The 26,013-nt window shown below is 40.5% G+C and overlaps 1 protein-coding gene across 26 annotated transcripts in view; it reads left to right on the top strand.

Annotated features, from left to right (window-relative positions):
* The window catches only part of TTLL5 (tubulin tyrosine ligase like 5), a 283,926-nt gene that overhangs the window by 144,182 nt on the left and 113,731 nt on the right, over positions 1-26,013 (top strand). For 24 of the 26 annotated variants that reach the window (XR_004271638.1, XM_032287240.1, XM_032287238.1 and 21 more), the window contains one exon: positions 8,097-8,251. The exons of the other annotated variants lie outside the window; for them this stretch is intronic. Coding sequence is in view for 23 of the 24 variants with exons in the window: in XM_032287240.1 (XP_032143131.1) it covers positions 8,097-8,251 (155 nt within the window). In the remaining variant the exon portion in view is untranslated. The remainder of the gene's footprint in view (positions 1-8,096; positions 8,252-26,013) is intronic. 26 annotated transcript variants of the gene reach the window in all.

Below are 26,013 nucleotides of genomic sequence, written 5' to 3'. Positions count from 1 at the left end.
CAAACGTACACATTATGCGCACAAGGCACAAAATCCATATGTCAAAGCTGTTATTTCATCCATTTAAGAACCTTGCCCAAGGCCTCAAAATCAAGCAGAAATCATCTCTAGAATTATTCAGGGCTCAGCAAGAGTAACACGTCTTTCACTCTAGTCGCTGATCATTTTATTTTCCTGAATTCTAAAGCAATTCCTCCCTCATGGCCCAAGCAAAAAGAGGTAATTTGGGACTCCAAATTTCCTTGCTAGCCTTGCAGAGACATAAACCACTTTTCTACTCACTGGTCAAATTAGCTGCTAACTGGAGGTGGGGGGTGAGAGGGAGAAATAGAGAGGGAGAGAGAGAGGGAGGGAGTGATAGAGATTGAGAGAGAGAGAGTGTGTGTGTGTATGTGTATGTGTATGTGCGTATGTGTGTATGGGAGGATCTTCAACCAAGGTTCTCATGTAACGTGGCTCTGTCAGAACCTGCGAGCAGGCTTACTGCTGTCTGCTAGATCAAGGATAGAATCATTAGTCTGGCATTCAAGGGCATCCCCAAGCTGTTGGTCTGTTTGTCCCTATCTTTTATCACTGGAAGCTTTTGCTGAATTGACTACTTTCCGATTCTCAGACATTCTCTCTGCTTGTCTGTGTCTGCATTTTTACTTATAATTTTTCTTTCCTCTTAACTGTTCTTTTAAGCCCAGCTCAGATGCCATTTTTTAAACTTCCTTAGTTTTTCTATTACAGCACTTGTTACATTCTGGAGGCCTTATATATTTCTTTCTCTCTAACAGTCTTGTCTGACCTACTAATTATAAATTCCTACATGGCTTGAGGGCAGGGAAGGATTACATTTTTATCTGCACATGCGTTAGCACTTTCCTCGAGACTTTGCCTGTAGTAGGCAATACAGTATTTATTATTATCTTTTGAGGTTTGGACTTCTTTTAAGCATTCGGGACTACAGCATTTTGAGAGCATGCAGCATTGATATAGCCAGGCTTGTCTCCAAACCCTCTTCACATACCAAAAGGCTATGTATCTGGGTGGATGGTGGGTATATTCTGAGAATCATCAGGGAAGCTCCATCATATTTTAATTATAGTGTTGGCAGCAGCACGACTTTTAACAAATATTAGTAACAAGCAGTAACACTTGGGCGGGCCAGCCATCGGAAATTGGCCTCTTTCTCTGGGTTTCTCCTACCCCCTTTTCAATCCATCACCTGTATTTATTCCTACCATAATTTACACACCTGTCTAGATGGTATGCATACAATGTGTCCCTACCCCACACATTCAGATATTTGCTCACCTGCCTTACTCGGAAGGCTGGCTCTAAAATAAACAGGGTTTTGGTACTAAAGGAAAAACGCACTGAGGTCACTGCGGCAATAGACATGAGGCAGGGAATGGGAGTGGAACATCTGGATAAGCTGCTCCAGGAGAGTGGGAACAGAGGAAGAGGAAAAGCTGGAGGAGGAGGAGAGCAAGGGTGAAACATCTGCCAAGCAGGCCCCAAGGCTTAGGTGGAGGTGGGATCTTGTGACCAGATTTCCCACAGGCAGTTATTCACTTAGCTAACCAGCAGCCAGCTAGAGGGAGGCAGGGGTAGAGACATATGGAACAAGTTGATTGTTTTTAGGCTTACATTTCTTTTTTTTTTTTTTTTTTAACCACTATTTCTCAGGGCAGCATAGCAAGTAATCTTGGAATTTTCTGAAGTTTGTCCCAAGCTGTTTTGTCCACTTTTACATTCTTAGCATATTTAATTATTACTCATTTTAGTGTTTGAGCGTTTGGACAACACTGAGAAATAGTAGAAACTTAAAGTTCCTGATGGAACTGTTTTCCCTTCTCAGTCCCCTTTGTTGTTTTATAACTTGCTCTTCACCCATCAAAGGCATTTCTGCTGTGTTGGAAAATCCCCTGCCCCTGAGCTTTGTGGAGGAGAGGAAGCATTGAATGGTTCCTCTCGCCTATTCTCTCTTTTCCTTACCTACCATTCCCGGTAACAAGTGCTTCTCAAACTTTACAATGCAAGTAAATTTCCTGTGGATCTTGAAAATACAAATTTTGGTTTACTGTGGCTGGAGTTGAGCCAAGATTCTGCATTTTTAATGTGCTCCCAGTAATGCAGGTGCTCTTGGTCCAGAGACTGAATTGTAGGTAGCAGGGCTCAATGGTACAAGGCAGTGAGATAACACAGGGATTAAAACTACAAGATTGGGAGAATTTTCATCAGGCAGACCAGGAATTGAATCCAGGGGCTGACACATAACAATTACTTGTTCTTGAGCAAGTTATTTTCTCTCTCAACCTCAGTTTCCCCATCTATCTGTCTTGAAGACGTAGTGAGTTAATATACATATAATGTGCTTAGAGCATTGCCAAGAACAGACTGTGTGTGTGTGTGTGTGTGTGTGTGTGTGTGTGTGTGTGTGTGTCTGTGTGCGTTTGAGACGGGGTCTTGCTCTGTTATCCAGGCTGGAATGCAGTGGTATGATCTCAGCTCACTGTAGTCTCAACCTCCTGCACTCAAGCAATCCTCCCACCTCAGCCTCCCTAGTAGCTGGGACTAGAAGCACGCACCACTACACTCAGCTAATTTTTATATTTTTAGTGGAGATGGGGTTTTATCATGTTACCTAGACTGGTCTCGAATTCCTGGGCTCCAGTGATCCATAGGTTTTGGCCTCCAAAAGTGCTGGGATTACAGGTGTGAGCCACTGTGCCTGACCCAAACTGTTTATTGAATTTAGTTATCATTAGTATTAATATAGTTTTATTGTTATTATTACTGTTATTGTAGTTGTTCTAAAAAATAGCATATTAAAATTGATTATAGTAGAACATTGTAAAGGTCCAAACACAGACTTGTAAGCTTCTTATGTGTATAAACCTGTTTTTCACGTAAAGATGTTGATTACCATTATCAGTAGGGCATGTTTTGAGTCATGGTTTCAATTAAAGAAAAACAAAACAAAACACTATGGGTTTTAAACTATCCTCTGTCTGTTTTCTAGACCCCTTTGTGACAAATAACATGAATTTGTAAGTTGGCAAACCCAGATTTAGTAGCATAGACTCTAGTTATTAGCCCAGAAAAGCCAACTGGCCCAATGGCTATGACTGCCACTTTAATATCTTATTATGGATAGAGTGTCCCTGGTTTAAAAATCCAAAATGCAAAATGCTCCAAAATTGGAAATGTTTTGAGCCACCTACATATTTCAGGTTTTCAGATTTGGGGTGCTCAATTGGTATAATGCCAATATTCCAAAATACAAAAAAGTTGCAATGCAAAACACTTCTGGTTTTAAGTATTTCTGCTAAGAGATAGTCAACCGGTACTACTAACAAAAATGGTGAGCCAGTGATTGATTTCTTGAGTGATGCTGTCTCTTCATGTACTGTAAGCCTGTTCTTCAAAAAAAGTATTTAGTAATGAAATGTTGATCATCATTGTTTATCAGGTACCTATAAGTGCTCTTTATCACTTTTTCCTCATCTGATCAAAGCTGGTTTTGTTATGTTATTTGAAGAAATGTAGATGGATAGAGAAGTAGATGTGGCCTGGTGACATCTATGACCATCATCCTTTTGTCCTGTTAGGGAAGAAACCTCCAGGTATAAACCCTAATTGGCTTGTAGAGTTTATTAAGGTCTTAATCGGATACTGGGAAATTTTCCCTGCCCTTAGGTGTTCCCTCGGCAGGACAAGATAGTTCTAGAGCCAGAATTGACGCTTAGATTCGTTTTTGTTCAGTGACTCCTTCTGCCCATTCTGGGAAAAAGTGGGAAGCTGAGAAAAAAGACCAGAGGTTTTCTTACTTCGTTTAATCTAGAGATAATTTGCTTGGTGCAGACTTTAGCCAGGTATAAATCTGTATATATAACATTTGCCCAGATCTGATTGAGAGTCTAGAGCTGTGCTGTACAATAAGGTAGGCACTAGCTATATCTGGCTTTTAAATGTTAAGTTATATAAAGCTTAAAATCCAGTTCCTCAGTCACACACATATTTCACATGCATAGTAGTTACATGTGGTGAGTGGTTACTGTATTGGACAGTGCACATTACAGAACATTTCCATTATTAAAGATTATTCTAGAAGAGAGATAGAAAATGATGTATTTGTTCTGAATGATCAGTGATGGCTACTTGGAGAAATGTGTAAAGAAGATTCTGTGATTATATCCATGTCAACCCAAGTTGCTTAATTATGGGTTAGCAATATGTGTCCTAGGAAGAGAGAGCTGGATCAGGTATGGGGGTGTTAGCTGTGGCATATGTGCTGAGTGTCTTCCAAACAGAAACCTACAAGGGCAAGAGTAGAATATTTAATCTAGAGGGGCTGATTATTATCATTTGGTAGGAACAGGTTTTTGTTTGTTTGTTTTCTTTTAGCAGAAATCCTTGAGAGAGAGAAGTGAGAAGCTTTTGAAGTTTTCTCATTCCTTGGTTTCCTGTTTAAGTAGCAGTCACTTTTGTTGTTTCTGAGATTAACAATGATACTTTGCTTTTGCATAAAATGAAATCACAATGGCTGCCACTTGTTGGTTTATCCCTCACATAAGGAATGGTTGTTACGTGAATAAACATAACCCTCCAATAATCCAAAAGTAATTTCATGATCAAGTCACTTTTTACCTGCCAAGACACAAAACTGGCTGAGGATGGTTTTTCTTTGTTTTGCTTCTTTAATATCTTCTGATGAAGGATAACAAGTGGGAATTAAAATCAAAAAGAAACAAGGAAAACCTGGTATAGTTTTGTCACTCTCTGTATAATCACTGTTCTCAGAATTTGAGGTCTGTATCTGATGACATTTTTAAAATCTCTAATAATTAAGGGTAACTAGGATTGTTTTCCTGCTAGTTTCCAAACTAGAAAACAGATTTTAAAACTAGACTACCAGTTCGGCAACTTTTATGTGACTTTGAGCAAATTACTTATCATGACCTCTCTGAGCCTTAGTGTTTCCACCTGTGAAATGGTGTGGAACAGAATCTACCTCTGTGAATAATGGGTAAGGACTAAGTGAAATATAAATCCCAGAGTGCCTGACACCACCACTATAAGGACTCAAATGTTAAACCATATTATTTGGGAAAAGTAGACCACACGCACTTGAAGGCAAACACTCTCTGTTCTGTCTTGGCACTGTCCCTTATCGGTGTGTGACTGTTGTTTGGTCGTTTACCCTCTTTTGACTTTGGCTTTCCCTTTTGTAAAATGGGTAACAGTAGAAGCTATTACAAAGGGAGCGTTCAGGGTTAAATCGGATAATGCACATCAAGATAATGCAAACACCTAGTACTTTGGGAGGCCAAGGCAGGTCGATCACTTGAGATCAGGGGTTACCAGTCTGGTCAACATGGTGAAATGCTGTCTCTACTAAAAATACAAAATTAGCCAGCTGTGGTGGCAGGCGCCTGTAATTCCAGCTATTTGGGAGGCTGATTACACCACTGCAATCCAATCTGGGTGACAGAGTGAGACTGTCTCAAAAAATAATAATAATAATGCAAGGGCATTGCACGTGGTGAGCGTTCCATAGGTGTTAACTGTTAAGATGCACGTGATGATGTCTAAATTAGGAGCAGCCTTGCCAAAAGATAGATTTGTTTTCTCTCTTCTCCTTTCCATTCACTAATCTCCAAACTATACCATTTATACTATACATGGTAAAATGTGCACTTTGTGTATTTATTGGTATTTCCCTATAAATTATTAAGCCTCCTTTATTAAGTTTTTGGCTCAACTAAAGCAGTAATTGGAGAAGCTGTTATCATAAAGACCTTTCTCGCTGTAGTTTTTCTACAAGTTTCAAGATCATGCCTAATATAAAAGGCCTGATGATCAGGGCAGGAAAGAGGAGGAGTCAGTGTGGAGCAGGAGTGAATTCAGGCCTACAGCGAGTCTGGTTCATTGTCTGAGGGCCTGGCCCACATTGCTCCTAGGATGTAGGAAGAAAAGTCATTTCAGAGAAACTAGTGGCCAGAGAAGTTACTACCGTGATTTGCCACTATATCTTCCCTGTCTTTTAGTCAGCATATGTCCTTCTTCTCCCCCTGGCAGAAGCTGTAGGAGACAGAAATGGTAAGTCATGTATGGCTGGGGAGGGTTTCTTCCAAAGACTGGTCCACACTGGATGGTGCAGCCTCCGCAGACACCAAGAATTGCTCCTGACCTATGGAAAACAACTTTTTTTTCCAAGAAAAGTATTTTTAGTCCTTTGGTGTAAAGACACAGTCCTGAGCTGTTTTCACTTATTGAATTCTATAACTAGGAATGAAACGCTATACTTTTGCTAAAAATGACCTTTTTTCTTTCAGAATTTTTAGGAAAAAAATCCATAATTCTCTCATTTGTAATTTCAAAATTATTAGGTCCTTAGAACATTTTGTAGCAAAACATTTTCCTTGGAATTTACATCTCCGGTCTGATCACTTTCACCATTACTCTCTAGTATCTCATGCTCAAAATCCTGCATTCAGCTTTGTGTCTTCTCTCTTTTCAACAGTCTCTGTGTCTCTTACTTTGAAAGACTTCTCACGACCATTCTTTCTTTTCTGATTTCACTACCACTGCCCAGGTTTTAAATTTGTCTGTATTTGCCATAACAACTTAAAATTTTTTTTTTATTATAAAAGGTAATACATGCCCAGTCTAGGAAATTTGGAGAATATAGATAAGGAGGAAAATAAGTCATAATTCAGAAATAAATGCTGCTTATAGTCTAGATTTTTATTTCTAGTCTTCAGCAATGTCTGTCCACTTGTGTTTGTATATGTATGTGTTTAAGGAAATTTGGATTTACTCTTCATACAGTTTCATGTTGTGATTTTTACTACCACAGTTTTTTTTTTTACTTGAGATATTAGCATGTTCCTATATCATTATTTTTCAAAAAATGTTAATGTATACATAATAATGTCTTATTTAGGGCAACATTTATTTAACAATATTGTTAGCCATTTAGATCTCCTTTTTCAGTATTTAAAAACAATGCTTGACTTCCAGTATTCACAGTATAGTGCAGTGAATAAGAACACGGGCTTTGGCAGTTGAGAAGCTGTGGTTTGAATTCTCATTCTGCCATTTATTCGTAGGTCTCAGTGCAGTAATAGGCCTCAGTTTCCTTCTTGTAAAATAAGTATTATTATGGCACTTATCAAGAGACTTGTGCAATTTAAAGGTGGGCGATGTACTCATTTACTCATAGTTTGGCACATATTAAGTTCTAATAAATAATGACTGCTGTTATGAAAGTCACCTGTCCTTAACCATCTGCAATTGTTTTGTTGTATAGTTCCCAGCAGCTAGACTGTAGTATCAAAGTGTACAAATATTGTAATATATTTTAATAAGATATTGCCAATTGATTTCTAGGAAGATTCTCCCAATTTATAGTCACACAAGTAGTACAAGCACCTAATTTCACCCTTTGCCATTGTTGGATACTATCTTTTTTATTATTGTATACCAAAGTGATATGTAAAAATGGTGTCTTGTAACTTGCATTTGCTTGTAATTTGCATGTCTCCCTTGTAATTTACATTTACCAGTAGAAATGATGACTAGTTTTACATGCTTAATTGGCTAATTGTATTTCTCCTTTGTACATTATTTATTGACATCCATGCCTATTTTTCTCTTAACCGCCTTTTTTCTTTCTAAATCAGTGGGTTCTTTGTACATTATAATAATTAATGTTATTTATAACAATTTACTGAGCATTTAGAACATTCAGATGAGGAAACAATGACAGAAAGACTAGTTTACCAAGTTTTTTTGAACCTTGTGTGCTTGTCTAGCTTCTTGCTGTTTTTGTTGTTCGTCTTTTTCATAGCACCTGGCACAGTCCAGTGCCCTGCACTTAGTAGGAGCAAAGCAAATGCTTGTTAACTTACATTGACACTGACCACCGTCACTTCTGCTCTTTGTGCACAGGAGCCATTCCTTCCTGGGTGCCTTTGTCACAGCCACAGCTTTAGTTCAGAAGGGTCAGCATTTGTTGGCCTTGACTTGAATTTTCTTTGATATGTTTTTAACGATGCTTTCTAAAAACTCAAGTCAGGTTATTTCCCTCACTTTATTTCTAGGTAACAAACCTGAATTTGGCAACTGGCATCATAAACAGAGGCAGTGCTTCAACTCCCCCCACCCTCCGACCCATCATCAGTCCTAGTGGCCCGACATGGTCAATACAGTCAGACCCCCAAGCTCCTGAGAATCACTCCAGCCCTCCTGGAAGCAGGTATGTGAAGGGCCCTGCAACTAGCATTTGGGTTACACAGGGATGACCTGTGTCCCAAGCAAGCCATTCCCACCTGGAGTTCTGTATGGAGATACCACTAAGATGTTAAACCCTTTCTTCACCTACCTCTCTCTTCTGGCACCTAAGAGAGCCTCATTTTATTTGTAAGACAGTTTTCAGGCATTATCAAATGAAAAGGACATTTCTGAGATAGCTAAGAAAGTCACCTTGGGGTAGAAGAGCAAGAATTTACACCGTGTTTCATCCTTGCTTAGAGTCAGCATTTTTATGTGCCAACTTTCGGTACTTTGTCCTTGTCTCCTAGGTTTTTTTTCATACCTTGTGTTTTTTATAGTTTTTTGTACTACATTGTGTTTGTTTCAGTAACTTTAGACTGTGTTCTTTTGAAGGATGTATTTGTTGTTGTTGTTTTTATCTCGTTTCATATTGTTGATCTCAAACAACCTCCCTGAACAGTGCTCATTTGGGAAGTGGCAAAGAAATTTCCTTTATGTAGTTGAGAGATATGGCTCAAGATAAAATCCAAGTAGCTTCTGGCCGTAATGTAAGCAGCTTCTGAATTAAAAAAGAAACCACTGTATTATTGAATTCTTGTCTTGCTGTGTGTTTTAATTACCCCTGTATAAAAAAAAAGTAAGAAATAGATTCCCAGTACATCTTGCTTTAGTGCGTGTTAAGTGTAGATTAAATTGCATCAGTCCCTGAGTCAAATGAGCTAAAGAAAAATGTGACTGTTACAATGAAATTTTTTTTTTTTTTTTTTTTAAGACAGTCTCGCTCTGTTGCCTAGGCTGGAGAGTGGTGGCATGATCTCGGCTTGCTGCAACCTCTACCGCCCAGGTTCGAGGAATTCTCCTGCCTCGGCCCCCTGAGTAGCTGGGACTACAAGCGCTTGCCACCATGTCTGGCCAATTTTGTGTATTTTTATTAGAGACAGGGTTTTACCATGTTAGCCAGAATGGTCTTGATCGCCTGACCTTGTGATCCGCCCCCTTCCACCTCCCAAAGTGCTGGGATTACAGGCATGAGCCACTGCTCCCGGCCATTAAGTGTTTTGACCAACTGAGATATTGTTCCCTCCAACTAAAGAAGTTCTACCACAGGTGCCCAACCAAGCCCCCACGCCCCGTCCCAGTACTTCCGGCCTCTACCTTTTAGTATGCTGCCTTGCCCTGAGATTTGGAGGGAGCACTGAAGACTTAGGCATGGAGGAAATACCTAGTTGTTGGTAAAGTATCTATTGGTGTTAGAATTACTACTTAAGGAACTAATTTGGGAAGCAGAAGCTCTGCCCAGGACGCAGCATAAATATAAGCACATTACATCATCCTGTGGTACAGTGTCTTTCATACCAATGATCATTGTGGTCAGGGTGAAAAGAATCATCTCAACTGAGAATTATAAAGAGCTGACGACCAAGAGGCAGGACTTTTTAAGGCAGAGCATCTTCCACACGGTTCTTTTCCCAGGAGAAGTCTGCTGTTTGGTGATTTACAATCTACAGAGTAACTGCATTCTTAAAACATAAGTCGTAAAAAAGAAATTCTGTAATTCTGTTTATACCATAGAGCTTTATTTTCCATTAAAAAATTTCCAGATATTGCATTTTCATTTTAAATTCAGAGCCTTGTTTTTTTGTTTTTTTCTGGATTTGGCGCAAAAGTACAGAGCCTTGATTTTATGGAAAACATTTTCACTACAATTTTGGATATAATGTCTCTATGACAAGGCTACAGGCATTGCCTACTGCAAATACGATGTCAAAACTACACATTTTGGAGAAATTGAGTTTTAGCACTTTTTATTCTCGTAGATGGAATGAGAGAAAACATTTTTAATAAAAATTGTGGCTGGGTTTAGAGCTTTCTTTTGCTTGCACCTGTCAGTACTGAGATGAAAGATGATGAGTTCTATCAAAGATGTGCCGGGACCTAAGATTCAGCGCTGTGAGAAGCCTTCTCCCAGCCAGACTGCCCACAAGGCTGCGGTAATGCTCGTGGTACGTTACGCGATTTACTTCTCAACCACTGCAGCCAAAAAGCAACCCCCACAAAGTCCCCTGGTCTTTTCCTTTTCGAGTTCTTTTAACCCACAACAGCTCCACTGAGTGCTTTACCTCCTCTTCAAACATAAGAGCCAGTTCTCAGGTCCCATTTCAGTTCAGGGTAGCCCTGGGACATCTTCCTCTGCCCCCAAGTGACCACTGGTTGCCAGGACTGCCTGGAGCCTGAGCTTGAGAGTTTCAGTTCCACGTGGAATTCCCAGAGGTACCCACCCTAAAGGAACCCTAAATGAATTCTCAGAGGTCTTTCCAGACTTGGCTGTGATGTAGGCCCCAGCCAGACCTGCAGCATGCAACCTGCACAGTACAGTGTCCTGATTTCCATTTTGACCTGGTAAGTCACTGTTTTGTGATATTTATTTAGTCTCTTGTTGTTCCTCCTTTAATCATAAGAGTGACTAAGTTTAACAAATACAGGATTTGTAGCTTAGAGATCTGAGTTTTATTACTGGTTTTGACATTAAGTGACCCTAAGCTATTCATTTAATCTTTTTATTGGGTAAGCATACTTACATATAAGTGGCCTGTTTTGAGAGCTTTTAGATTGCCTTTAAAGTACTTTGATCTCCCTGGAAATAGGTGCTAGGTAAATAAAAGATACTCTTAATAGTTTTTCTACAGTAGCAACAGTGGATTCCAGTTTAGTTCTGATAATTCACTATACTAGGGTCTTCCCTGTAAACTGTACTAAAATGTAAAGAGAATCCTATTGCTAGCTGTACTTTTCATCTCAGCACGTCAGAGAATTCACTGACTTGGTAGCCACAGGAATGAAAACTGGTGACTCACAAGAACTCTGCAAATAGTGTTATTTTTCATTTCCCTATGGTGTTGCTATTGTTCTCAGTTTTATGGATCACACAAGTTTTCATCAAACGACCTTATTCTTCTCCCTTCCTTTTGAAATCACCCCAAATGTAGCCTCAGGGTTGTCGTCTCCCATTGGGTCAGTATAAGCTCAGCCCAGCTCCTCAAATCCCTTGGTTCCTTTGGTCTGTCTGGAGTCCTGTTCCGGCTTTGTTGTGGGAGAGGAAGGCAAAGAGCCCACGACTTGCCCAGACAGTCTGAGGCCTGGCCATGTAGCTTGCAGTTCCCTAGACACTCTGGAGCTGGACTTGGCCAGCCATCCCTCTGTTGTTACTTTTTCAGAGGTAATAAGTGAGATTAATTGCAGGCCATTCTCCAGAAGAGAAAGTAGTTAGAGCCAAATACAGTCACATGTTTAGAAGCCTGAGGTGTGCCTCCAAGCAGGGCTGACTTAGAATTATAGAGTAGAGACTCCAGGTTGCAGGTACCAAGTGTTTATGACCTCTCTTCCTTAAAGTGATGTTTTCAGTTTCTATGTTAGCTTTTCTTTGGCCAATAAGAAAGATTAGATTTTTCAATCTGCCTTTTAATTATCCATTTTTTGGGCACATGGGGAGTCATTAGGAGCTGAAGGTTGATGTGCAGAGCCGTCTCATCATTACTGCCAGCCTTCCGTGGAATTGGACTACATCAGAGAGGATTTTCTAGGTGTGGAGTACTCAGTGGGCTCTCAGTGCGTTTTTCTTTGTGAGACCTGGAAGGGTTACTGTAAAGTCTTGGCTGCTGCTTGGAATGATTTGGGAAGAACAGGGCCTCAGACAGCTTGGCAGGAACCTGAGGCCCTGTTTTTTTCCAGTCCAGCCCTTCCTTGTGGATCGAGCTGTCAGGGAATCCCACGAATGTCTGGCTTCTGCCCCTTTGTATGTTTTTCCAGCATTTGTCATTGAATTATTTTTATCCACCTCTGGCTTTTTCACACACGCATCCTGGGGATTTGTCTGTTCCTCGATATGAAAGGTGGGGGAATTTGCAGAAAGCATAGCCATGAGTTTGTTTCTAATTTTTGTGATAGGACAAGACATTGTGGACATGGGCTGCTCGACCTGGCCAGCTCCCATTCTCTAGAGAACGTCTATATGTCAGAACTTGAAATGCCACCAAGGAATGGGAAATCTTGGGAAATTGGAGCCATTTTCTGTGTCACTCTGTCCGTCTCTCTTATTCAACAATAGACTATAAATAGTTTGGTATTCTGCTTTGCGTAATTTTAAGGTACATATTTTTCAGAGATTCTGATCCTAGCTTGGCTAATAATACTTTCCTCCCTTCCTTTAGGTCTTAGAAATGTTGCTGGGATTTGGGTCTCTAACTTCTCATCTTTTCATTCTCAATCAGTCCTCAGAAATACTGAGTTTGTTAATTTCCTTTAAAAATATATCCTATGCATTTTCTATATGTCAGGTGTTGTGTTCATTGCTAGGGAGGAGCAGTAAATAAAACAGAATAGTTCCCGATCTCAGAGTTTACTCTCTAGGGTGTATCTTCCTTGTTCTCAGGACAGTGTTGGGTGCTGGGTAGGGTCTAAAAGACTTTTTTAAGACCTGATGTTTGATCACTAAGAGGCTACTATCTGGCAGGAAAAGGGAGCGTATACACACGAAATAATCAGAGCAGTGGCAGGCAGCATATGATAAAGATCTGAATTTTATGGCATAGACATTAGAAGAAAGGGTGTCAAGAAAGGCATGTAAGGAGTCAGTCCTGTCCCAGGTGAACCTTGAGGACTGTATGCTCAATGAAGCCAGCCAGTCAGAAAAGGAGAAATCCTGTATGTGTTTACTCATACGAAGCATCTAAGGTAGTCAAAATCATGTAAACAGAAAGTAGAAAGATGATTGCCAAGGGCTGGGGGAAGAGGGGAGAGGGAATTAGTGTTTAATGAGTATAGAGTTTCAGTTGTGAAAGATGAAAATGTTCTAGAAATCTGTTGCAGAACGATGTGAATGCACTTAACACTCCTGAACTATACATGTAAAAATGGTTAAGGTGGCACATTTAAAATTATGTGTTTTTCTTTTACTACAATAAAACAAAGAAGGGTATGTAGGGATTTAAGATGATTTAATAGTTCCACAAAAATTATTTAGTGGCCAAATGGCAAGGTTTTGTTTTTATCCTCTGTCTCTATAAGGGAATTATTCTGAACATAGTCCTTAAATACTTCTCTTTCTTTAAAAGCACATTACCTTTATAGGAAATAGGGCCAGCATCTCCCATTAGGAAGATGGCATGGTATGGTAGGAAGAGAAGGGACTTTAGAGTCAGACAGACCTGGTGTGCCTTATTAAGAATGTGACGTTAGGCAAGTTACTTAGCTTTTCTGAACCATAATTTCTCCATCTTTCTTTAAATACACATAGTTAAATCCACCTCATTAAGTTGTTATGAGATTAAACTGAGTTGTGTATGTGAAAGTGGCCAACACGGTTTTTGGTGTAGGTTTCTTGATAACTCACAGTTCCCTTTCCAGAAAACAAAACAAAGAAAGAAACTTAAAATTGAACTTGCTTGGAATATGGTATTGCTACACCACTTAGTTTAGTACCAAGTTTAGATCACACTGGCCATCACTCCTGTGCAGTACGCTCCTGGGACTGGGTAACAGAAATCTGGCCTTTCTAGCCGGGGATGGGAAGGCATCAGAGTGGGGCCAGCAAGAGACTCTTTCTTCCTTTTTCTTTGACCCCTTGGTTGGAGGTCAGCTTCTTTCTACTCAGCAGGCCCTTTTTCTCTGCTGTCTCTTGAATGTTGAAATTTCCATTGCAGCTCGATGTTCCAGCCAGTAAACACTCATATTTTCCATCTATCCTGGGGGTCGAGCTTTGGGAGAGCTTTTCTCTGGAGGAGTTTGGAGCTTATAATTTTGTACTTTATCCTGTTATATAAACAATGCTTTCCAGCCAAAGAGCACAATCAAAGAGAAACTACTTTTTAGGGGGAACTAAAAAAATTTTCATATTCAGAGTTCTGTAGAAGTGATATTTCACTCCTTATGCCTCTATCTTCTCTTTCATAAAATAAAGTTTACCTTACCTTTCTCCTGAGTCTTAACTCTCACTATGCCTTCCCCTGAGGAAAACGTTTTCTCCAGCACATGTGTGATAAAAGCCTATACTTCTGTCCGAATTTTCTCTGCTCCGTTTCTCACTCAGCCAGCCACATAACCTCTCAAGAGTTACACCCTGCATCAGTTTAAACTCTGGGACAGATTCTGCAGTTCCTCCTTCACCGAGAGACCTGAGTGCTGTCAGTGTTTGTGCCAAGAGCAAAAGTGATTGGCTTCTGCCTATTGAAGGAATATTGGGAAACTTAGGAAATCCGTCAAAGAGAGCTGGCTGGACATCATACCAGGGCCTAGGTAACATAGGTTTGGGAACCTAGTTCTGAGTGTCAGTAGTGAAAGAAGCGGATCTTTCTTATTCACAAGTCAAAATAAAGCATGGAATGCAGTGTTTGCAGTTGCCAGGGTCAGTTTTTCTGATTTAGGTTCCCTCTCTCACCCCACTCTGCACTGCTTTGAAGTATTAATGGTAAACCACCTTCTGTTTCCTTAGGGGAGACACACACACACACACACACACACACACACACACGAGTCTTTGTTAGAGGCAAAACCTATGTAAATATACTTAACACTTCTTAACTATACACATAAAAATGATTATGATGATACGTTTAAAATTATGTGTTTTTTTTTTAACAATGTAAAAAGAAAAAAGTATGTAAGGATTTAAAAGAGAACCCCATTGTTTCACAAAAATCAATTCGTAGTCACATAATTTTTTTATTTAACTGTTTTAATCTTATTTAACTGTTCACTTTATAATTTTATAACTATACAAAATTGATGATTATTTTGGTTTTAAGAGGCCTGAATATGACAAAGTTTCTTACACTAAGCTGAATGAGACTCCTTGTTTAGAATTAAGAAATTATATGAATTGCTTTATTTATAATTTAGTTTAATTCTCCTGGCACAGTTTTTCTATCAGCTTCTATCCCTTCAAGTTAACTGGTTTACCAGCTTTGGAAGAGCCTAGAAAGATCACAGGGGTGATGAGACACTTTGTTTCTGACTCATGTGGAGGAACATTGATGATCCATATTTAAAGCTTACCTAGTATTGACTCAACAAATTGAGAAGGAAAACCAGCCAGTTTTCCTGACCCCTTAACTAAAGATCCCATCCTAACCATCTACCCTTCTCGCTGCTGAAAGACTCAGCATATTACCTACCCAGTACTGCTAAGAAACCAATGCTCTTTTTTAAATGGTCTCAGGAGTTAAGGTGCTAATTAGAAAAAATACCCAGTATTTGTTTTCATAAAAGAAAAATACAGAACTGTATATCTGCAAAGGAATAAAAGTCGTCTCTTTCCTGAAGCTGCTTTGTGGGACAAAGTTTTGGTGTAGGTTCTTGGTAACTAACTCTTAGTTCCCTTTTTTTGAAAGAAAGAAACAAAATTGTACTTGCTTGGTATATGGTATTTGCTACACTGGCACCCAGTTTAGAGTCAACTGGCTGTAACTCATGTACAGTAAAATAGACAATTATAGCAGGGAAAGCAGTAATATGTAATCATAATACTAAGGTTGACATTTATTTATATTGTGAAGTAAGTATTCACTTATTAAAATTGTTATAAATCATTAAAATGCGTGTAAAGAAAGATAACTAGGAAAAGCCAAATTTTAAATATAGAGCAAACTGTTCTTTCGGTGATGTGTGCAAGGCTAGTGATGTGAGAGGTAGTATATGAGAGCTCAGGGATTCGAAATGTCACAACATATGGCAAGCCCAGGTGTTCAAAAGTTACTCTTGTCCTGCTTGGACCATTCTTATGCTTCAGGAGCAGTAAAGGGACAACTCATGGTTTCATGAATTATCAAGCTAAGATTCATATTAATTTCACTTCAGAGCCAATAATCAATACCACATTTGGCTTCGTTTTTTTTTTTTTAGGCAAGGTCTCACTCTGTCACTAGGCTGAAGTACATTGGCACAATCAAAGCTCACTGCAGCCTCTGCCTCCCAAGGCTCAAGTGATCGTCCTTCAACCTCCCAAATAGCTGGGACTATAGGTGTGCACCACCATGCCTGGCTAATTTTTGTATTTTTTGTAGAGACGGGGTTTCATCATGTTTCCCAAACTGGTCTTGAACTCCTAGGCTCAAGCAATCCACCAGCCTCAGCCTCCCAAAGTGCTGAGATTACAGACTTGAGCCACCATGCCTGACCTGGCCAGGCCGATCTTAAAAATAAGTTTTACTATCTTTCTATAATGAGAATGAATTATGGGTGCATCTCAATGATGTGACTATAATTTAAAAGGATTTACATGAGAAAAGCAGGCTTTCTGGTATATTAGATAAAGCAGCCATAAAGAGGTTAGTAAACTGGATATACTTAAAGGCTAAAGGAAATCAAATTACAGTTGACCCTTGAATAACTCATGTTTGAGATGCTCAAGTCTACTTATATGTGGATTTTCTTCTATGTCTGCCAGCCCTGAGACAGCAGGACAAACCCCTTCCCTTCCTCCCCCTCCTCAGCTTACTCAACGCGAGGATGACAAGAATGAAGACTTTTATGATTCACTTCTACTGAATGAATAGTAAATATATTTCTCTTCCTTATGATTTTCTCAATAAATTTTTTTATTTAGCTTATTTTGTAGTAGGAATATAGTATATGATACATATATCACATACCCTGTGTGTTAATTTCTGTTTATCCATAAGGCTTCCAATCAACAGCAGGCTGTTGGTAGTTGAGTTTTGCAGGTGGTGGGGGGGTGTCAGAAGTTATACTTGAATTTTTGACTGTGTGGGAGTTGACACCTCATCCCCTGTATTATTCAAGGGTCAATTGTATGTTCTTCTGAAACGGGATTGTACCAAGTAAAATTAAGTAGATGAAAGGCCCTGCCTATATTGTTGAGTGCTCTCCAATATCTTACTAGCTGCTTGAACCCAGTACTGACATTTGAAATATAAGCTTCAAAAAGAGCCTTGGTACTTTCTTCAGCAAATATTTAGGAGATTAAAATATATGCAAAAGCAAGGGTGAAACTGGTAATAAGTAATCTTTCAACTGGGAAATGATTTCATCTGATAGTTGTTAAAATATTGTTATCCCCAAAAAGTTAACATGTAAAATTGCTGAATATCTCCTCAGTATGAGAGGCTGGGCTGGCAGTAATAGACAAGTCCCTGTCCTCAAGAAGGAAAATGACTAATCATAAAGGTTATTAATGCAAGTACTATAAAGCAATATGTGCTTAATTATTGAATAGGAAGATGAAACTCTTAAGTGGTGAGAGTGCCGAAGAGAAATGTATCTCTCTGGCTGAAGAAGCTGGCAAAAACTTCATGGAAAAGAAAAGGTCTGTTTTGAATCTGGAAGGGTAGATGGGGCTTGGATAGGCCAACAGGCTGATACTGATCACTTAAGAGATAATTGAACATATGTTTGGTGCTTGACACTGAGAATCTGAGAGGATCAAAGAATTGTAATCCATACTCTTACTAAGTTAGAGCTGGCAGTTCAGCAGGGCAGTCTGGATAATACTGTCCTATACACTTACTTTTTTTTTTTTTTTTTTTTTCATGTAACATGCAAAGTGAGTGATTTTAAAAGGGCATATGGGTTCAGAAGAGTTCACAGTTCGGAAAAGGTACCAAAGACTTGGGTGAAAAGATAAGGCTCTGCAGAGGAATGGTTTAAGGCAGAATTTAAATTCAGTCCCAGGTGTATAGGCTACAGATATTTAAGAAATAGAGAGGAGGCCGAGTGCAGTGGCTCACACCTACAATCCCAGCACTTTGGGAGGCCAAGGCGGGCAGATCACGAGGTCAGGAGATGGAGATCATTCTGGCCAACATGGTGAAACCCAGTCTCTACTAAAAATACAAAAATTAGCGGGTGTGGGGGCCTGCGACTGTAGTCTCAGCTACTCAGGAAGCTGAGACAGGAGAATTGCTTGAACCCGGGAGGCAGAGGTTGCAGTGAGCCGAGATCGCACCACTGCACTCCAGCCTGGCACCTGGCGACATAGCAAGACTCTGTCACAAAATAAAAAAAAAAGCCAGGCGTGGCGGCATGCATCTGTAGTCCCAGATACTCAGGAGCCTTCAAAGGGAATCGCTTGAACCCGGGAGGCAGAAGTTGCAGTGAGCCGAGATCGTGCCCCTGCACTCCAGCCTGAGCGACAGAGCAAGACTCCGTCTCAAAAAAAGAAATAGAGATGAAGCAAAAAGAAGATAATGTGCAAGATATTTAAGGTATTTTCAAGGGACAGTAAGTGGGAACCAGCCTGGCTCAGAGTGTTTGTCAGAAATAATGTATGAGTCAAAACATTTCGAGTTTCAAGTGATAGAAACTGAAGTCAAGCTGGCATATCTGTAAAGATTTTTTAGTTCATGTAAAAGCCTAGAAGTTGGTGTGGGGGTGTTAGGAAGTATCATTAATCATTCTACTTTCTTCCAAGTTCACAACTAAATGAGAAATAGTAGAAAAGTTAGAGCAATAGTGAGATACTGGCTGGGTTACTGATAAGGATCCATGGTTGGGAATATAGCATAATTACGCTTCTACCTCTGAAGTCTAAGTCTTTCTAATTTGCATTCTAAATATTTCCTGTATTGAGTTACTTGGATAATTAAAACAAATGTTTTCCAGAAGAAGGAAAAGGATCTAACACACCGCAATGTGAAAAACAAAAACAGAAAACACTGTGGCCTGATTTCCAAGGTGAACATTTGCCTCTGGTCCCAGTCCACCTTTCCACTTGTGTTCTTCTTCAAAAGTTCAGTGTCAGCCAACTCCACAGATCAAAAATCAGCCTATTTTTGTACAACACAGTGACTATAATTAATAACAACGTATTATATACTTGAAAATTACTAACAGAGTAGATTTTAACTCTTCTCAACACACACAAAAATATGTAAGGTAAAGCATACATTAATTAACTCAATTTAGCCATTCCACAATGTATAACACATTCCAAAACATCGTGGTGTACACCATAAATATATACAATTTTTATGTTTTCGTTAAAATGATGAAAGATAATATTTTAGAACCAGTATATTTTCCCATCACCACATCCTTACATATGCCATTCCATAGCACTTATCTATTTGTTTACTGTTTACTTTCTATCACTATTTCACGTAAGTGTATGTTGTCTTACCCATTATTGTATCCCAGAGCCTTGGTAAACAGTGGGAACTTACTGATGTACAAATTTAACTAAAAGCATGAATGAATAGATATCCTGTTCTTGCACAGGGCTCAGCTTATCCCAGTCTTCCTGCAACCTTCCCTGGTGTCCCGAGCAGATCTTATTAAGATTTCTCATCCTTTTACTCCTCATCTGTTGGAATCATGCTCCTGAGAGAGATAATTCAAAAGAAGCTCCAAGTGTGCAATTTTAATTCCTAGAGAATGGATGTAGCCCTTTCTAGCACAGTGAACTGAATACAAAAGAGAAAAGCCCTAGCCTGTCCCCATTGAGCTTAGTGTCCCTCCTTCTGACCTTTCTCTCCCTCTCTTGTGCACATACACCACACCCTTCCCAAGTCACTAGGCCCTGTTGCTTCTCTTTTGCATCTTACTCAGTTCTTTACCGTTGTCTAAAGTAAAAAGTGCTCTATAAGCAGAAGGCCTTTCCTAGTCTGGGGAGCAGAGGTAGGGTGTGGAAGAAAAGGAAATGGTAGAAACCTTTCTTTTCTCATCCTTCCTACCCTGCCCGGCCCCCAGGAGTCATAGGAGCCACTCCTGGAAGATACTTGAGAGTAGAAGGGCATCTGCCATCTTTGACATCTTAGTGTAGGATAGTGCTCTCTGTACTCCCAGCCTTTTCACATTGGTTGCCTAATAAGTTGTAGTGTTTGCTGAGTTTGTGATTCTGTGATGTTCAGCTCATTTAATGTTCTTTATAGTAATCTTCCCTTCTCACTATCCTTCACTGGACAGACTTTCTGACATCTCCAACCCAAGTGGTTAGTGTAGGAGTGGGGGTGAGGGGGATACATAAAGTTAGGACACCATCTCCTGACTCCGGGATTCCAAGTTCTAATATCCTTTATATATCTCTGCTATGACACTTACCATTCCTGCTTATATTATGGTCGTTTGTATACTTGTCTTATGGCCTACATTAGATGGCAAGCTTTTTGCAGGCAGAGACCTAGTCTTACGCATCTTTTACAGTGCCCTACACAGAGTGTAGGGTGAATGTTTGGTGAATGGGTGGCTAGACCAGTGTTGTCTAACATGATAGCCAAGGGCCATATGTATATATTTAAGTTTTAATTAAAATTAAATAAAATGAAAAGTTCAGTTTCTCAGTCATAAGCCACAAGTCAAGTGCTCAAAATGAGCTTACATGGCTCATGGCTACCATGTTGGACAGCGCAGGACTGGATAGTTGACCAAACAGATGTCATAAAGAGCCAAATTTGGTTAATGGAATAAGTGTGTGTGTGTGTGTGTGTGTGTGTGTGTGCGCGCGCGCGTGTGTGTGTGTGTAGCTATATACAATTTTTTTTTTTTTTTTTTGAGACAGAGTTTTGCTCTTGTTGCTGAGCCTGGAGTACGGTGGCATGATCTCGGCTCACTGCAACCTCCGCCTCCCTGGTTCAAGCGATTCTTCTGCCTCAGCCTCCCAAGTAGCTGGGATTACAGGCATGCACCACCACGTCTAGCTAATTTTGTATTTTTAGTAGAGACGGGGATTTTCCATGTTGGGCAGGCTGGTCTCGAATTCCGACCTCAGGTGATCCGCCAGCCTTGGCCTCCCAAAGTGCTGGGATTACAGGCGTGAGCCACCCCACCTGGCCAAATTTCTAAGAAAGGTATATTGTTGATCTCCTCTTAGGATCTTCTGTAGATCTTGAGCTTCTTTTATTTAGGTCTAGAGATTTACTACAGATACTGTTCTTGAACTAATTTGTGATCCTGGAAAGGTAATATTCTAATACCTTGGGAATCTTACAAGATCAGAGCTTCGCTACTAGTATCAGAGCTAGGCCAACTGAGAGGAAGGGGTTTTTTAAGCAGATCCCAGCATTATCTTTTTGTTTTCTGAGATGTGTCCATGGCTAGATGCTGGGGGAGTATTGCTTCTCTATCCTCCCTCCCCTACTGCTCACAGCCACCCCCCGCCCCCACCTGCCTGGCTGGAAGTTCTGACATGGCTTCTAGAGCTGCTCTGACTCTGGGGAACAGAGCCAAACATGCGGAAGTGGTTACGTGTGCTAGCTCCCAGGGAAGCCGTGGCTAGCAGGGGGAGTGGGTGGGGTCCTGCCTGATGGCTTTTCAAAGATGCCAAATCTTTGAAGTTTTGTTTTAGCAGCTGCCAGGTATGCTGTTTCAGCACTTTGCAGACTCTCCCTGTATTCCCATATCACATTTTTTCTTCACTGTGTGTGCATAGTGTACACAATGGAGCTTGGCTGTTGGGAGGGCAAATATAAAATTGTGGAGTAAGGAACTAAGCACAACCCTTTTGGCTTTTGGCCTTTTCTTTATGCTATGACTGCTGTGAAATAGCCATTTTAATGCCTCGCTTTCAGCTCTGTCCCTTTCTGATCACCTGCCAAAGGAGGGGCAGAGTCCTACTTTGGGAACATAGTATGATTTGAAAAACTGGAGATCCTACATTTCTGTGATAAATTGGGGTGTCACTCTTGAGATTAGAACTTCTCCTTTTTTACAAAAGAACAGATGACACATCCCCCATCCCCACAGCAAGTAACCCAGTTACTGCTGGTCTCAGAGTAAACTTCTTGCTCGCCATTGGCTCCTTGGCGTTGAACACAATGTGAACAATAAGTGTTTCTTAAATGATTGCACTTGCAGCTGCTGTGCTGGAGGAGAAGGGCTGGGGAGGTAGAATCCCCCTTTAAGGCCCAGCCTCTGTGCTTTCCCTGCCTTCTTGCTTAGCAGTCTTTTTTTCCATCCACCTACAGTCACCTGAAGCCATTTCCAACTGCCCCCAAATTTGCTGCTTCCCCTGAACTCCACTCTTGGACTTTAGTGTATGTTTTCTTCCGTAATTTACTGTCTTGTCTTTCTCTCCTGAGAGGTAAGCTACATTTTATTTCTGGAACAGAAATGGGAAGACCTAGGTGCCAGCCGCAGGTCCTCCTGACTTGGGCAAATCATTTGACAAAACTGAAGCCTAATTTTGCTGTGTGGAAAGTGATGTCTAGATTGTCATGGGAGTTCAGTGAGATCTATACATGAACGTGCTTTGTAAACTGTTAGGTATTACACATGATTGGGTCTTTTCAGTATTAATAACGCTTATCACTATAAAATAGTAATGCTTGTTTCTGCTGCCGATGTACACAGACTAATCTGTCCCGGGGTTGAGGTAAATCACCAATTCAGTCTCACGTTACTCAGTTAGTTTGGCACAGGTTTAAAGCATTAAATGGCCCATTCCAGGCACTGTCTGTCATCGCTTGTCTTTCAGTCTGCAGGCTCCTCCTTTCGGAGATGTTTTCTTAAGTCTCTCCCTTTTCCTATCAGGCCCAGGCTGAGCTGTCTCTTTTTTTTCTTTTTTTTTTTTGAGACAGAGTCTCACTCTGTCACCAGGCGCCAGGCTGGAGTGCAGTGGCGCGACCTTGGCACACTGCAACCTCCACCTCCCGGGTTCAAGCAATTCTCCTGCCTCAGCATACCGAGTAGCTGGGATTACAGGCACGCACCACCATGCCCAGCTAATGTTTTGTATTTTTAGTAGAGACGGGGTTTCACCATGTTGACCAGGATGGTCTCCATCCCTTGACCTCATGATCCACCCGCCTCAGCCTTCCAAAGTGCTGGGATTACTGGCTTGAGCCACCGTGCCCGGCACCTCCTCTGTTCTTAGAGCAGCAGCCTTGTCCATCCATTTCCCAGTTTCAGCGGGAATTGCTGTACTGAAGGGCCAGTCCCCTCTGCATGGCCACCTGCCTCCTGCAGCTCTGCCCGGCAGGAATACCAGGTGCCTTCTTCATTATCCTCAGCCATGCCCGTCCCATGCCTTCATCAGCCTGTCTCAGCCTCCCCTCCTGCGTTCCTCTCCCTGCCATTGCGTTTTTGCCAGGCCATCCTCTGGTCTCCCTCTTTCATATCATTTCATAGTGCACTTCTTTCTTTCTCTGAGTTCTGACCTTTCATCCAGAAATGCTGTTTCCTATTTCAAGCCTCTGCTGTTTGGTGCATCTTCACACTCCTGTCACCCAGTCTCCAGCATCCCAAGGCAGCTCCTTCTCAGAGAAAAATAGGATAAAGGAGCACTGCGTATTTTGGTACTATCATATGGCTCGAGAAGCTCCCAATTTTTTTTTATTTTAAAAGATCTAAGATCTCCCATTTAAGTGTTGTGACCTGATGTTTGAAAGCATGTAGTTAGAGGCAGACAAATTTGGATTCCTTCTTTTTTTAGCCACTCACTAGCTATTTTGCCTAGGGCAAGTTCTTTGAACTTAATATTCTTATTTCTAAAATGGAGAATAAATGCTTAGTTCCTAGGGATGTTCTCAGGAGCAAAAGAAAATTAAATGGCATAAGAAAAGCACTTTTACTGTATATAGTGCCTGCCATAGAGTAAATATCCAGTAAATGGGAATCCTTGTAAACATTTCTATGTCATACCTATACATTAGAAATGTTAAAAATGGAGACTTGGAGAAATTAAGTGGATTGTGCAAATTCTCATGCCCACCTAGTGATAAAGTAAGGAGTGGAACTCGGAGCTTCTAGTTCTCTGCCTGATAAATTTTCCATTTGATCTCTCTGACCCCTCAAAGGGTTATTTGTTTGAGTTTCCCTTCTTTAGATAAAGCATGTGATTATTCCAGATAGAGGCATGTTCATTTATTCATTCAACAGGCATTACGTGACCATAATGTTACCAGGCTCTGGGTGTACAAAGACCAGTAATGACAAATTCACTGTCTCAATGGTTAGTCCAGTAGAGAAGAAATCATCACTGTGAAGAATAGTCACCGTGCAAAAAACATGCTAGCAAAAGGCATGTGGGGCCTAGAGGAACAATCTAAATCAAAGGAAAACCAGGGTTGATTTTTCAGAGGGTGAATTATTGTTTTTTTTCCTAGATGAAAATGGCAGAGAGCTGTACAAAGGCAGGGAGGTGTGGAAGAGCATGCCTGAAGGGCAGTGTTGTGGGAGCATCACGTTCAAGTAGGGGAGTATGTGGCTGAGGATAAGGTGGGAAAGTTGAAGAGTTGAAGTGCTTGGTATGCCATGTTAAAGGGATTTTATCCCATTGTCAGCCCTTTTAATCAATGTCAAATGAAGAAATCAAGGGAGTTTTTAAAAAACATTTCTGTATCTTTATGTTTCCATTGTCTTTCCCCTCCCCTTTCCCATTTTTTTAAATTGTATTTTAGGTTCTGGGGTACATGTGCGGATCATGCAGGATTGTTGCATAGGTACATACGCGGCAAGGTGGTTTGCTGCCTCCATCCCCCTGTCACCTATATCTGGCATTTCTCCCCATGTTATCCCTCCCCAACCTCCTTACCCACTGCTGTCCCTTCCCTACCCCCCTCAACAGACCTCAGTGTGTGGTGTGTGGTGCTCCCCTCCCTGTGTCCATGTGTTCATTGTTCAACACCCGCCTATAAGTGAGAACATACAGTGTTTGATTTTCTGTTCTTGTATCAGTTTGCTGAAAATGATGGTTTCAAGATTCATCCATGTCCCTACAAAGGATATGAACTCATAGCTTTTTTATGGTTGCATAGTATTCCATGGTGCATATGTGCCACATTTTCCTTGTCCACTCTATCATCGATGGGCATTTGGGTTGGTTCCAGGCCTTTGCTGTTGTAAACAGTGCCTTAATGAGCATACATGTGCATGTGTCTTTATACTGGAATGATTTATAATCCTTTGGATATATATCCAGTAATGGGATTGCTGGGTCAAATGGAATTTCTATTTCTAGGTCCTTGAGGAATCACCACACTGTCTTCCACAATGGTTGAACTAATTTACACTCCTACCAACAATGTAAAAGTGTTCCTATTTCTCCACATCCTCTCCAGCATCTGTTGTCTCCAGATTTTTTAATGATCTCCGTTCTAACTGGAATGAGATGGTGTCTCAGTGTGGTTTTGGTTTGCATTTCTCTAATGACCAGTGAGGATGAGCATTTTTTCATATGTTTGTTGGCCTCATATATGTCTTCTTTTGAAGATTGTCTGTTCATATGCTTTGCCCACTTTTGAATGGGTTTGTTTGTTTTTCTTGTAAATCTGTTTTAGTTCTTTGTAGATTCTAGATATTAGCCCTTTGTCAGATGGATAGATTGCAAAAATTTTTTCCCATTCTGTTGGTTGCCGGCTCACTCTAATGATTGTTTCTTTTGCTGTGCAGAAGCTCCGGAGTTTAATTAGATCCCATTTGTCTATTTTGGCTTTTGTTGCCAATGCTTTTGGTGTTTTAGTCATGAAGTCCTTGCCTATGCCTATGTGCTGAATGGTTTTGCCTAGGTTTTCTTCTAGGGCTTTTATGGTGTTAGGTCTTATTCAATAAAATACTGGCAAACCAATTGCAACAGCATGTCAGAAATCTTATCCATCACCATCAAGTAGGCTTCATCCCAGGGATGCAAGGATGGTTCAACATATGCAAGCCTATAAACGTAATCCACCACATAAACAGAACCAAAGACAAAAACCACATGATTATCTCAATAGATGCAGAGAAGGCCTTTGACAAAATTCAACAGCCCTTTGTGCTAAAAACTCTCAATAAACTAGGTATCGATGCAACGTATCTCAA

Source organism: Sapajus apella, unplaced genomic scaffold (assembly GCF_009761245.1).
Source record: "Sapajus apella isolate SASKATOON/1434 unplaced genomic scaffold, GSC_monkey_1.0 scaffold20, whole genome shotgun sequence".
In the NCBI taxonomy this organism is placed as follows: domain Eukaryota; kingdom Metazoa; phylum Chordata; class Mammalia; order Primates; family Cebidae; genus Sapajus; species Sapajus apella.
This window is presented reverse-complemented; position numbering and strand designations above follow the sequence as displayed.